A 14351-nucleotide genomic window follows, 5' to 3' on the forward strand; every position below is an offset into this window, starting at 1 on the left:
AAATGATATATATTTTTTTAAACCTCATTTGCAATCAGAAGGATAATTTGGTGAAAATAGTTGTGATAACCAGAGCGCCGAGCTCAGGGGAATCTCGGGCAGTCAAGGAGCTGTTTGAAGGCAACTATGACAGAAGGGGTGACGTGACTCAGGTAGGAATGAAATGCCGCTTTTATTCAGGACTGAATTCTTATCTTACTGACTTTCAATTTCAATTTCATGATCAGGATAGACACTTACGGGGAACTGCCACATGCTTCTTTAAATACTAAGGTTTACTTTGATTAATGGGGACATTTAAGAGAAGGCCTAGATTGCAACTAAAATATTTAGAGACAAAATAAGCTGAAAAAAATAATGAATCTGAATTTAAGTTTCACGGTAGATAAGAATCAGGATGAAACTGCCCCGTCAACTTTCCCTTTACACTCTTTCCTGTGACATATGTAGAGTTGCTTTAATTATTACTATTTTAAGTTTTGTGTTAAGATAAGCCAAACCCTATCTCCACAGCTCTCACCTCCAACAGCCTGGTGGCTGGCTGGCCAGCAGCCCCAGGGCACAGTAGGCTTCCTTTTTTGAAGCACCTCTGTAAGGTGCGTGCTCGGACTGGCGTGGGCTAAGACGATTTTTCCAACCCAGCAGTCCTTACAGGTCTTTTTCATCTCCCTTGCCCACAGAAGAGAATATGCATTTCGGCCTAAAAACTCTGGATGGCCATATAGCTTAAGAATATTAATGCATGCATTAAAGTGCTATTCTTTGTCATTCAGATTGACAAAGAGAAATAAAATTAAAAATCTCAGGAGGGATTAAGACATAACATCAGTTGCCTCCAGAGGGGGGGAAGAAACCTAGGTGCTGGGGGTGAGGACGAGACAGCTTAACTATGCTCCTTTAAACCTTCTGAATTTATTCCATATTTTTAAAATTAAGAAATGTAAAAAATTAAAAATAGAAAATTTCACAGGCCAGATCATTCTAATAGAAAGAAACAAATTATTATCCAATTATCCAATATAAAGTAACCAACAGCACTCTCTTTTTCTTTTAATAACCACGGGCCAGGCCATACAGACTTCTAGCTTTCCATCCACACTGGTGAGCTTACCAGAGTATTTAATAGGGTGCCCATATGTAATATACCTTCTAAAATCCAAGAGTTAATTTCTCCTCTCTAGTAGAATCAAATGGAAAATTCTCTTCGCTTGACATATGGTACTAGCTAAAACCCTCTTTTTAAAAAGGTCAGTGACTAGGACAGTGATTTCACCACAGTCACACAGCAGGCTTTGGTCCCGGGCACTCAGGTTCCTCGCGCTGCAGCAGCACGGGCCTCAGAGGCACCTACGGGCCCTCCCATCTTAAGGTCTCGCTGACCCACTCGCGGATCTACTCAACGTCCAAGCAATAAGGGCAGAGAGAATGAAAAGATCCAGTAAGTAAATTCCTTCATGCCTTTTTTCAACGTTTACAGTCAGCAGATGGCTAAGTTCTCAGCTTACTGACATGGGGATGGTCACAACCCTCACACAGTGGTGTAAGGACCCCGTGTACACCAGCAGCGCACTGCTGAACTACTGAAGAACAGGCTTTTGTGGTCTTCAGGGGGTGTCCAGGTTGTGGAAGATACCCTAAGAGATTTCTCTGCATTATGTACAGGGATAGTCGACTCTTATGTCCTAAGTCAGTTTTATATTTTACCTTTATTCCTCCTCTTCTTTAAGCTGAATAACTTCAAAATCCACCTGCAGCACTACTTAATAAGCCTCTGAAGACACAGACACAGCAACGTATCGTTTAACGTCTGCTTTGCAAGAATTATTTATTTTAAAGGATCTGTGTTTGACACAGCTCTAATAGGCAGATTCAGAATTTAAAAAAACAAAAACAAAAAACAAAAAACAGTTTTAGTAGGTTACACAGAGCACATTCAAGATGGGGCCCCCAGCCACAGGCTGGCCAAGGCGGCCTTCTGGAGAGGTGTGTGCGTGTCAAATGATCGGGCCACCCCACAAGGTGGGGTACACACAGCCGCTCAGCCCATACAGGGCTGAGCCATCAGGAGGAAGCCACTTGGAAAAGGACCTCTGTCATTTCCCTCCCTCACTGTCCCGGAGTAAAAGTGACACGTTAGTGCTACTCACTCAAGTCGGGTACCGAGGAGGACGCACACTCTGGGTTCTTGCCCAGCTCTGTCCTCCATTGGTTCCATTTTCCCCGATGTCTCAAGCTTCCAACAGACAGGATATTTATCTGGTACTTAGAAATGAAATCTACAAAGATTTACCACTAAGAACTGTACTAACAGTCAGCCCACATGTTCTAATAGCCTCCAATGCTCTCTTCTCGACTTTCTTGAGAAGTTTCTTTTGCCTCAAGAACCTAGAGACGCTGGTACCAAAATCTGCCCACGGTAAAAGGCTAGAAATCAAAATAACCAGAAACCTATCAGAGCTTTTGGTTATTTCTGTCATTTTTATCAGTCAGGGCTTATAGAAAAAAATCAAAGCACCACTGGCAAAAAAAACCCGATTCGAGCAATAATTCTAATTTTTACAACATCACGGTGGCTAACCTGGAGGTAAAGCACATGCTAACCTTTTGGTGTTGTAAGAGCTCGTGTTTTACTTTAGGCCACTGGAGGTCAAAACTGATTTCTCAGCCTGAGTTCTGACTGGGATGCATGCAGTGCTTACCTGCACCGAGGTTGGTTGGCAGGAAAGCAGCCAAGCCCACGATCTTAAATTTGGTTCCCCAGATATTAGACGTGACCTGAGCAAGATAGTTGTGCTGTGGGGTGGGGGGGGAAGAAAAGAAGAAAAATCACAATCTCTTTCCATATTTTCTATCAATCACTTAAGAAGTAAGAATGCCAACACTTTTTGCTTAAAAAGTCGCTGGTGGGCACTGACAGAAACATTCATTCTCTGTATCGTTCCACCGTTTTCAATACCAGACGCCGACTACAGCATGCCAGGCCCTGTTTTTAAGTGGTGGCTCACGGGCTGTGATTCTCAGGTCTGGGAGTGAGGGGCGGACGGTGTCCCAGTGTGCCTGTGTGTGGGTAGCTTAGAAAGGTCACAGAAGTGACGTGGGCACATTTTTCTTCACCTCTCCTTTTGCCCCGGTCACTGATCTGTTACACAAGGTACCAAGCTCTGACTCCATTCTTAGCCTTGATATTTCTCCCAGAAATATCAGTTGCATTGATACCACTATGTCCTGAGACCACCCAATTATGTTTTTTCATTCAATTAAATTTCAAAAAACTTAAAAAGTTATCACTGTGCTCAAACCACACATATGTGTAGGGTGTGTGTGTACGCATGTGCAAGGGCAATAATAAAGACGAATAAAATCTAGCTCCTCAGGAAAAGGGAACCCTCCAACACTGTTGGTAGAAATGCAAACTGGTGCAGCCACTGTGGGAAACAGTATGAAGGTTGCTCAAAAAACTAAAAATAGAACTATCATATGATTCAGCAATTCTATTTCTGGGTATTGTTCTGAAAGTGAAACTCCCAAGACACTAATTTGAAAAGATATATGCACCCCAAAGTTCGTAGCAGTATTATTTAAAATAATTAAGACATGGAAGCAACCTAATTACCCATCAATAGATGAATGGATACAGAAGCTGTGGTACACACACACACACACACACACACACACAGGAATATGGCTCAGCCATACACAGAATGAAATCTTGCCGTTTGCTAACAACATGGATAGACCCAGAGGGTATATGCTAAGTGAAGTAAGACAGACAAAGGCAAATACTGTATGATCTCACTTATATGTGGACTGTAAAAAACAAACCAAATGAACAAATACAACAAAACAGAAACAGGCTCGTGGAGAACAAACAGGTGGTTGCCTGGAGAACAAACAGGTGGTTGCCAGAGGGGAGGGTGGGGGGGGGATGAGTGAAACAGGTGAGGGAGATTAAGAGCTACAATTCCAGTTACAAAATAAATAAATCACAGGGGTAAAATGTACAGCATGGAGACGACAGTCAATAATATTATGATAACTTTGTATGGTGACAGACAGCAGCTAGATTTACCACAGTGACCGTTTTGAAATGTATAAAAGTATCAAATCACTACATTGTACACCTGGAACTAACATAGTGTTGTAGGTCAATTACACTTAAACCTCCCCCCTGCCCACACACATACACATAGGCACCGAGAGCTCATAAGCTGATGGAGGAGATCAGGCTTGTAATTATTTGCAGACAGAGAGTCACGGAGCAATGTTATAAGGGAGCTATAAACAACATGCTTTGGGGTTACTCTGGCTGAGTCAGGGAAGGAAGGCTTCGGCATGGAGGTGAACTTATATCTGCAAGCGTGAAGGCAGAAACAAGGGGGAGGAGATGAGAGGATGGGCCCGATGACCCGGAGATGGAGACGCAGGCAGGACAAAGGCACAAAGGTGGGAAGAGGCCAGTCAACAGCGAGGCTGCAGCCCCCGGGGTGAGGGGGACCAGGAGGGAGACAGGCAGGCCAGACTGCGGGGCCGCAGCTGGGGCTGGGCTCCCGCAGACACTGGGAGTCACTGGGGGGTCAGGAGCAGTTTGAGGGAGCAGAGGTGGACATGAGGATATGTCTCAAGCAGAGCTGCCTGAGAGAAGGTTCTCGTGGCAGCAGCAGGGATGCCCGAGGTGGGAGGGAGGCCCAGCGGGATGAAGAGGTGGCAGGGGTACCGAGGGGGGCAACCAGGGCTCTTCTCCAGGGCGCCCGGGTCGGGCACTGCCGTCCCAGGCACGGAGACGGTCCCGAGGGCTCAGCCGCTGTCATGCACGCACGAGGAGGGGTGCGTGGCGGGGCTCAAGACACTACCTGAGTGATGTCTTCAAAGGGAAACTCCCTCCGCGTCAGGCTGGGCGAGCCGATGGACGGCTTGCGCATGGGCAGGCGAGGAGACCGGGATATCTCCTGAGCCGCACGCGACAGCTTGGGGGACTTCCGAGCCTCGATGTTGATCCTGCAGAGACGAGGCCACGGGTCAGGCACCCACCGGCGCTCCCGGACCCTCCTCACTTTCTAGCAGCCCCCCGTGGTGTCACTCTCTCAGAGGCTGGGCCCTTAATTTAATCAAGTCCCTCCCACCTGCTTTTGCCTTACGAACATGAGGAAAGAAGGACAGAATCGTATATCAAATAGCACATATTTAAAGCATACTGCGGTTAGATGAAGCGATTCGTTTGTAAGGAACCCCTGAGAATTAACTTTTACTTCCTATTGACAAAGAGTACGTTTAGAAATGCCTTCTGCCGGGGGTTTACAAAATTAGTCCCGGGGAAATGGTGGATGGGAAGAGTTATTTCTCACCTTAAGACCACAATGATTCCACAATTCCTAATACATAATGTTTGGAATTCAACAGACTTATCTAGCATTTCACCACCTGCAATATTTAAATTAGATCTAAAGTTTGTCTTCAGTTCCTATGCTTATGACATGGGGAACATACGTGTTTAATGCCAATCTACCCCAAAGAGAGTATTATAAAAATGAACATGGTAAGGTTGATGGCGTTCTATGAAGGAAAACCATGAAGCCTCACATATACTGCTTGAGAGCTTGATAAGATATCTAGGGCTGAGGGGGACAGAGCTCGTTAAATCTCCGTGCGAGGACAACCAGCCTGGCTGCTGTGTGCAGGGGATTCAACGCTGGGAAAGACGGAAGGAAGGAGGACCAGCTCTGGAGACTGCCGCACCCAGGAACTTCAAATGGACATTTACACGTGAAGGATTTGACTACTTATGTGTTAAATGGCCTCTCTGCTTAAGTAACGGGAAAAGCGGAAACACTGCAGAAGTGTAGGAAAGTTCATAATCTAATTTGCAAATTAACAAGCTTAGAATAAAGATGAAAAAAGAAATCAATCAGTTTGCTAGAGCAAATGGATATCTACGCGGGAAAAAACCCAAACATTTACCCCTAACTCATATTTACACAAAAATCAATCTGTGGTATAAAATTCATCTGAGAGCGAAACATGAAAGCTAAAACTTTACAGAGCATCCAGAAGAGAACAGAAGAATGTCTTCATGACCTTAGGGTAGACACAGATTTCCTCAACAGGACAAAAAAAGAAGAAATTCACATATTAGATTGTATGACAATCCATGTATCTGCCGAAGGACTCACAGTCAGAAAACACAAGACACCCAAATGGCCAACAAACGTATGAAAACTTGCTCAGCATCATTAATCACTGGAGATAACCAGGATTAAACTACTGGGTTGGCCAAAAAGTTTGTTCGGGTCTCCCATAAGATCATATGGAAAAACCCAAACAAATTTTTTGGCCAACCCAATACAACCAAATACCGCTTCCCACCCACCGGAATGCATACAATTTTTTAAGCGACCTTCAACTGCAGGTAAGAATGGGAGCAGTGAGAGCTCTCATACACTGCTGGTGGGAATCTGAAATGGTACAGGCACCTAGGCATACTGTTTGGTAGCTTCCCATAAAGTTCAACACATGTCTACCCCATGGCCCTGCAACTCCCCTCCTAAACAAGTGCATAGGTCCCCAGAAGGTCTTGTATAAGAACATCTACAGTTGGTTTTGATTCATAATAGCTCCAAACTGGAAACTACCAAATATCCATCAATTGGTAAATGGAATACATTATAGTATATTCGTAACAAGGGAATTTCATAGAGCAAAAAAAGAGAAACTGCTGATATACGCAATGACATGCATGAATCAAAATCATTATGTTGAGCAAAAAAGCCTACAAAAAAAAAAAAGAGCACGTATTGTTTGACGCCATCTATATGAAGTTCAAGAACAAGCAAAACGAACCTACGGCAATAGAAGTCAGAATGGTGCAGGTATCGAACAGGAAGGGCCCAGGGAACCCTCCAGGGTGATGGAAATCCCATCTTCAACTGGGTGGTGAATACACTGGTTTATCAACTACACCGTGCTTATGTGTTTAAGATCGGGCGGGACTCTATCTGTATGTGAATTATACCTTGGTTTTGCACAGCATCACAGAGGGATCTTAGTGAAGATCTGGTCCACCCTTTAACTTCCATAGATAAGGAAAGTGGTGTCCAGGTCAGGGAGCCAGGATGGGGCACGTGGGGTTTCTTATCTACAACACCGTAGCCCCTTCCACCTCCTCTCAGCTTTCTGCCACTCCTTAGGACAAACTTTAGGATCTAATTCTTTTTAGTTCACTATTTTTTCCCTATTACATAATTATAGGCATGTAATTCTGCACTTTCTTTAACACATTACATACACCGTAAAAACATTTTTCTTACTTTTCTCAAACTGGAAGGTAAAACAAGTGCCCTGGCTATGGCCACCCCATGCCACCCACCGTCAGTGCTAACCACCCCTGGAATTTCTGCGGGTTTAGCAGACTTGCTACTGGATGTCTTTTTCTATCCCAAAGGCAAGGATGAAGGAAGCTGTGATTACTGCGGGCAGATCTTCCAGATGAAAGGCGACGACGCCCTCTGGCTGTGCTCTTCAGCTGCTGGTTTCAGTGGGATTCTGCTGCAGACACAACAGACACACCTTCGGAGACACAAAAAAGGGAGCGCACCCCTAAAGACCGAAATTACCTTGGGAGTTTGGGTGATTTGCTAGCTCGGGAGATCTTGGGAGACTTCTTGGCAGCCCAGTCATCACTCAGTTCAATGTCACTGGAGTCTGAGCAGTTGCAGCTGTCAATCATCGTGGAAATCAGGCTGTTCCCATAGATTTCATCTGGTAAGACACCAACCAGCAAAATTTAGGGGAGTAATGTCGATTAGACCCTAACAATGGTCATTACTAGAAACCAGAGGATAGACTGACTCTGACAGGCCATCAGTTTAAGTCTAGAGATTGAAACAGAAAGGAGCAGGACATTGTTTTCCATCTACCTTTTTATGCTCTTACATTTCCTAAGCAAAAGTAGGCACTTCTACTGCTATCAAAATGGGCATGAATTTTAACGCCTCTGGAATGTACAAAACAGTCTGGCCCTGTTTACTGTGCGGAAGGCTGGAGCCAAAACGGCTGTGCTGTTGCGCCTCATGACACACCAGGCAGCCACCTGGGGCCACACAGGCTTGCGGCAGCCCCGGAACCCACGCCAAGCAAGGGGCTTGCTGACTCAGTGACTGCCCTGAGACCTAGGAAGACCCCAGTTGGTTCCAGGCCTGCTCTGGACCAAGACCCATGTCAGGTCTGTTTCAGGGACTCCCAGAAGTTTACGTCTGGATGCCAGGTGGTCTTGGAAGTGCCACAAGGTTGCCGGTGGGCCTTGGCTTTTCCACCTGCAGGAGCTGCTGGCTTGCTTCGAGCAATGGCTGGAATGAGACCCATGCAGTAGAACATTCGGCGGTAGCTGTGGGCTCCGCTGAGGTGCCTGTATGGGGGCCAGCTGGCCATCAGGCAGAAGATGATGTGCACAGAGCAGGCTGTCACCAAACCGCAGAGTAGATGAAGTTCACATTTAACATCCTCCCCAGATCCCCTCTCCTTTGCTGCCTTCCTAACCCCCTCACCCCCGAAAACCCCCCGAAACCCAGCTCTGCCCTCACTGGAAGTACCCCGTGCTTCAGAATCACTTTGCTGACAAAGCCTCATCCCTCCAGGCTCCGAGAGCCTTGCCAGGTGATAGAAAAAGGCACGTGAACTAACTTATAGAACGTGAGTGATTAGATCGTTTAAAGGGCTGTTTATACTGGAAAGGATGAGTCTGTTAATCCAAACTCGGCGCCAAGTTTCTGAGCATGTGGAGATGACATCTGTGAACAGGGGCCTCTCAGAGGCCACAGGAGGCAAAGCAGAACAACTCGGCAGGGAGGCTGCTGACGCCCAGCCCGTCACCACCTCACCCCCTTAAGCTGCTGCCTGAATCAGGAGGCACAGCTCCGGCACCCAGCGAGCCAGAGTGCTGTGCATCTGAGTTCCACCACGCCCCGAGCAGTGCTTTCTACTACTTCATTTATAATTAGTCGCAAATTATTCCTGGATCAAAGGAAGTTTGGCCATGATTCAAACAGGCATGTGACCTCACAGAACACTTTCGCATGTTCATGAGCACAGAGCCAGTCCACAGACCTGAGGAAGTTCAGTAACACAACTCAACGCTGACCTACACTTGTTAACCACTGCTATATACCATATCGTTTGCTCGTTTCCTTCACTGAAGCCTTAGTCTGTTTGGGCTCCTGTAACAAAATACCACACACTGCGTGCCTTACAAACAACAGAAATTACTGTCTTGCAGTTTTAGAGGCTGGAAGTCCAAGGTCAGGGTACCAACATGGCCGGGTTCTGGTCATGCCCTCTTCGGGACCGTAGACTGCTGACCTCTCACCGTGTCCTCACGTGGCAGAAGGGGCCAGGGATCCTCCTGCAGGCTCTTTTATAAGGCACTAATCTCTTGAGTATAAAGGCTCTGCCCTCATGACCTAATCACCTCCCCAAGGCCCCACCTCCTAATACCATCTCACTGGGCGTCAGAATTTCAACACCTGAATCCTTTCTTGGATGGGGGCACAAACATTCGTAACTACTGTATTAGCTGTCTCCCTAGCGTGTAATTTCGCCATAATAATGAAACATGAAAGGGGAACATTAGAAAGGACATAATAAAACATGAGAAGTGAGTAACAAAATTACAAGGACTTTATTGTGAAATACAAAATATGTGAATGCATTTAAGGCGTGTATTGATTCATGGCAACACTGTGCCAATAACTGATTTTGTAGGTTGTACCTAAGCACTTGTCTTCCAAGTCTTTTGTTCATAAGTTATTTTTTTTTGCTTGTTTATTTGTCTCCTCATTTGACACCGCACTTTTTTTTCTTGCCAAATTTCTTCCTTCATTAACAGGGATACGTTGGGACTTCCCTGGCAGTCCAGTGGTTAAGAATCCGCCATTCCACTGCAGGGGGCACAGGTTCGATCCTTGGTAGGGGAACTAAGATCCCGCATGCTGCATGGTGCGGCCAAGAAAAAAGAGAGATAGTGGTTTCCAAATACGAGGCTGCGTATTTGTGGCTGAGCTTTGTGTTGCGCTGGGAATGCCCCTACACTGTTGTTCGTGTTCTTGGCATACGGTCCCACGTCTGCTGATAGATGTTGCAAAGTTCTACGAGAAACACGGGTTCAACACGGGTTCAGCTCTGCACCTTTGAGGCCCTCGGCTTCCTTCTCCTCCAACGTAGTGTGTTTCAAAATAGGAAAACAACTCTCTGGGCAAATCATCGTCATCTGTTAGCCCAATAAAGCCATCAGTAACGTCGCTAACTGGGAGAAATGCTAGTGCATTTCAACCAGCCGAAACCAAACTGTCAAACCAAAGTGTCAATCAGTTATTTTATTTTTCACAGCAAAGGTGTCTATGGCAAGAGGCTTGTGGCAAAAACACCGGACATGGGCTTAAACAACAGAAATTTATTTTCTCAGTTTGGGAGGCTGGAAGTCCAAGATAAAGGTGCCTGCAAGGTCAGGTTCTGGTGAGAGCTCTCTTCCTTTCTTGCCGATGGTCTCCTCTGCACCATGTCTTCACAAGGACTTTCCTCAGTGCGTGCATGTGTGTGTGTGTGGGAGAGGGAGGGAGGGAGGGAGGGAGGGGAGAGGGAGAGGGAGAGAGAGAGAGAGAGAGAGAGAGAGAGAGAGAGAGAGAGAGAGAGAGAGAGAGATCTCTTCTTTCCCTTCGTCTTACAAGGCCACCAGTCTTATTGGATCAGGACCCCACGCTTACAACAGCCTCGTTCAACCTTAATTACCCCTAAGAGCCCGAACTCCAGAGTCCACAGCATCCCATCCCTGCTGCCCCGCTCAAATTCATGGCAAGCTCCCATGCAAAATACACTCATCCCATCCCAACGGCCCCCAAAGTCTTATTACCTCACACCAGCATCAACACTCTCATCTAAAGCCCAAAGTCTCACGTAAATATCATCTAAATCAGATGTGGGTGAAACTCAAGGTACAATTCACACTGAGGCAAAATTCCTTTCCGGATGTGAACCAGTGAAAGCAGACATGTTATGTGCATCCAAAACACAGCTGTGGGACAGGCACAGGGGAGGGATTCCTGCTCCAAAAGGGAGGAGAAAAAGGAAAGAAAGAAAGGGCGATGGGTCCTACGCAAGTCCAAAACCTAGTAAGGGGAATTCCATTAGACCTTAAGGCTCAAGAATAATCCCCTTTGGTTCAATACTCTGTGTCGCCTCCGTGGTACGCTGGGCTGCGGTTCAAGGCTCTGGGCTGAGGCCGTCTTGCCTGTTGAAACTGCGGCAGTGGCCCTGCTGACCTCTGAATTGCCGCTGGGGTCATTCTCTCTCTTGAAGAACAGAGTACGTTCCTACAAACAGCTCTCTCATCCCATCCCGGCAAATCCAAGATGTCCAACAGCCTGCCTTCACCTCGTCCTGTGTGGAAAGGCTGAGAATTTTCCAAATCTTCAAGTTCTGGTTCCTTTGTACTTAACAATTCCTTCTTCAATTCGTCCTCCCCTTTCTCGTTTTATTCTAAGCAGTCCCGATGAACCAAGCCACTCCTTCCAAACCACTCAGAAATCTCCTGGGGTAAATATCCAGTTTCACTGGCTTGCAAGTTTTATCTTCCACAAAACACCAGAACACACTTCAGCCACGTTCCCTGCCGCTTTATAACAAGAGTCACTTTCCTCCAGTTTCCAATAACATGCTCCTCACTCTGCCCGAGACGTCACCAGAGATCGCCCTAACTTCCGTATTTCCAAGGTGTCCCTCAGAACTCCTCCAGCCTCTACCCAGGACCCAGCGCCAAAGCTGCTTCCACATCTTCGGGTATCTGTTCCAGCAGCACCCCACTTCTCAGTACTACAGTCTGTATTAGTCAAGGTTCTCCACACACGTACAGAAAAAGGGAGCGAGAGGAGGGGAACTGGCTTGTGCGGTAATGTTGGCTGAGAATTCCCAAGGTCAGGGGGCCAGCACGGCCGTGTCCTTGGCTTGCAGACCCACACCTTCTCACTATGTGCTCCCATGGCCTCTCCTTGGTGTGTGCACATGTGGGGGGGGGTTAGTGCGTGCGCGCGCAAGAGAGAGAGAGACAGAGAGAGAGCGCGCATGAGAGACAGAGAGAGACAGAGACAGAGAGACAGACAGAGATATATATATAGAGAGAGAGAGAGAGAGAGAGAGAGAACACGTGCGCAAGAGAGCGTGAGAGCGAGAGCGCGAGAAAGAGCAAGAGAGCACGCAAGAGAGAGCGCGTGAGAGAGACAGAGATGGGGGAGAGAGGGGGGGAGGGGAGAGGGAGAGGGGGGAGGGGAGAGAGAGCGCTCTCCCTCCTCATTTTCTTAGAACGCGATCAATCCTATCGGATGAGGAGCCCACCGTTATGACAGCGTTAATTACCTCCTAAAAGCCCTGTCTCCAAAATGCAGTAACCCTGGGTTAGGGCTTGAACATGTGAATTTGGGGGGCACACAATTCAGTCCATCGCAAGCTCTAAGGATTCCTTTTGAGAATCCTTTGAGAACTGGTGGATTTCTGCTAAAAAAAATTATTGGGATTCATGTTATCTATTATAAAAACATACAGTGGTAATTTTGAGGAACATCTGTTAAGTTGCTTGGGGAACATCTACAACAGTGGATCACAAACTTTAGAACATAACAATCACCTGCACACCCATTAATCTGCAGATTTCTAGGCTTCCCTCCAGACCTGCTGAGTTAACCTAAGGGGCAAAAGCCCAGGAATCTCTATTTAAGTAAGTATTCCAGGTGACTTACAGGGAGGCGGCCCATGGACCACACGTGAGAAACAACGATGTGCAGCTTTGGAAGAGTTAATCCGCTTCTCACGATGAGCAATTCCTGGCTTCTCCTGGTCAGGGAGCTTTTCCTCCTCTGCGCCCGTTTACGTTCACCATTCAGCTGGTAATTAGTCATATTCTGCCTGTGATACATCTTCTATTTTTGTCTCAAGGTATTTAAATCTTGACTTTTTAAATGAACTTTTCGAGTGTTGTCTTGCCGTCCAAAAGGGATTATGAACTCCTTGAAAGCAGAGACGCCCTGGCGTTGCTTCACAGCTGCAGGAGATTCAAGGACCGTGTACAAAGTAGGCACCAAACACACCTTATTGAATCACTTTGCTTTACAACTTTTAACTTCTTTTAACTACAAAAATAAAACATCTCGTCCCCCCACCCCCCGGCTTCTGTCCTGTTCTTCAGCAGGAAATCCATGCACCCGGGGAACAGAGGCAAGCTGTGCACTCAAGTTCCCCTCAAGATGTCACCTGAGCATAGGCTCTATGAAGTCACGTGCCCGGGAGGAACCTGGGAGGCAAGAGCGCCCGTGAGAAGCCGGGACGCGTGTGCCGCTCAGCCCTTCTTCACACGTCCCCTCGTCGGCCACGCTCATCGTCAACAGCTCTCTTCTTTCCCATCCCCTGAAACGCATTTTCCTTCCAAGTTCACGTCCACTGCTCGCCTGTTCTCCTCACTTTGCCTTCCTGCCTCCACCTGCCTCCTCACCAGCCTCCACTCCTTCTACTCGCTCTCCCTGCTCCTGAAGACAAAACTGACTAAGGTAAGTACAGCTGTACTGCTTTCAATTTTATACAGTAACACTGGTAGCAGAATGTTGCCACAGATGCTGAGTGAATAAAGAAAAGCAGACAGAGGTGGATTGACTATATAAAACACTGGAGGGGCAAGGAGGCTGAGAAAGCCCACTGCACTGTGACAGGAGGATGACTCTGGTCGTCCCACGACCTGTGGCTTTGGGGACATATCAAGGGGCAGAGCCCAGCTTAATGGGCAGGAGCGTGAGTGGGAGAAGGGAAGTGGAGAGAATAAAGATGAACTAATGGAAACAAACCCAATTCAGCTCGTGTCGTTTCAAGGTCAGGTGCATGCCAGGCCCTGGGGGTACCACGATGACTCAGTTCCCTCCCCGCAGGCCCCCGAGATTCGGGGGCCAGACGGAGCCCTGGTGTGACAACCACCGCGGGCCCTGAGGGACACGGCGACGGGCAAGACTCCACAGGGAGGCGGCAGCACCTTCGGGCTGGCAGGTCCTGCTGGCGGGGACACGCAGGCCATGCCAGTCACCAGGTGGGGGCCCCGGGCTAGCACACACGGTACCAACAAAAAGAACACGGTTCCTTCCCTCGAGGCTCCGAGAAAGAAGTACGCAGAGAGCACCTGGACACACCACCGAGTCAGGAAGACCAGTCTAGGAGGGTTTCTGGAAGGCAGGGGTGGTTCACCATGCCAAAATCTCTATGGGTGAACAAGCAGTTTTCCTTGGAGGTCGGCTACAAAGCAGTTAACGGTGGATTAGAGAGGAGGAGAAGCAAGG

General features: G+C 47.3%; 1 protein-coding gene across 10 annotated transcripts in view; it reads right to left on the reverse strand.

Moving 5' to 3' along the window:
- Positions 1–14351, reverse strand: part of TULP4 (TUB like protein 4) — a 226098-nt gene that overhangs the window by 11895 nt on the left and 199852 nt on the right. For all 10 annotated transcript variants that reach the window (XM_067701652.1, XM_067701656.1, XM_067701655.1 and 7 more), the window contains 3 exons: positions 7608–7752; positions 4851–4995; positions 2700–2793 (listed from right to left, as the gene is read on the reverse strand). In XM_067701652.1, coding sequence (XP_067557753.1) covers positions 2700–2793; positions 4851–4995; positions 7608–7752 — 384 coding nt within the window. The remainder of the gene's footprint in view (positions 1–2699; positions 2794–4850; positions 4996–7607; positions 7753–14351) is intronic.

This window comes from Pseudorca crassidens, chromosome 13 (assembly GCF_039906515.1).
Source record: "Pseudorca crassidens isolate mPseCra1 chromosome 13, mPseCra1.hap1, whole genome shotgun sequence".
NCBI lineage: Eukaryota > Metazoa > Chordata > Mammalia > Artiodactyla > Delphinidae > Pseudorca > Pseudorca crassidens.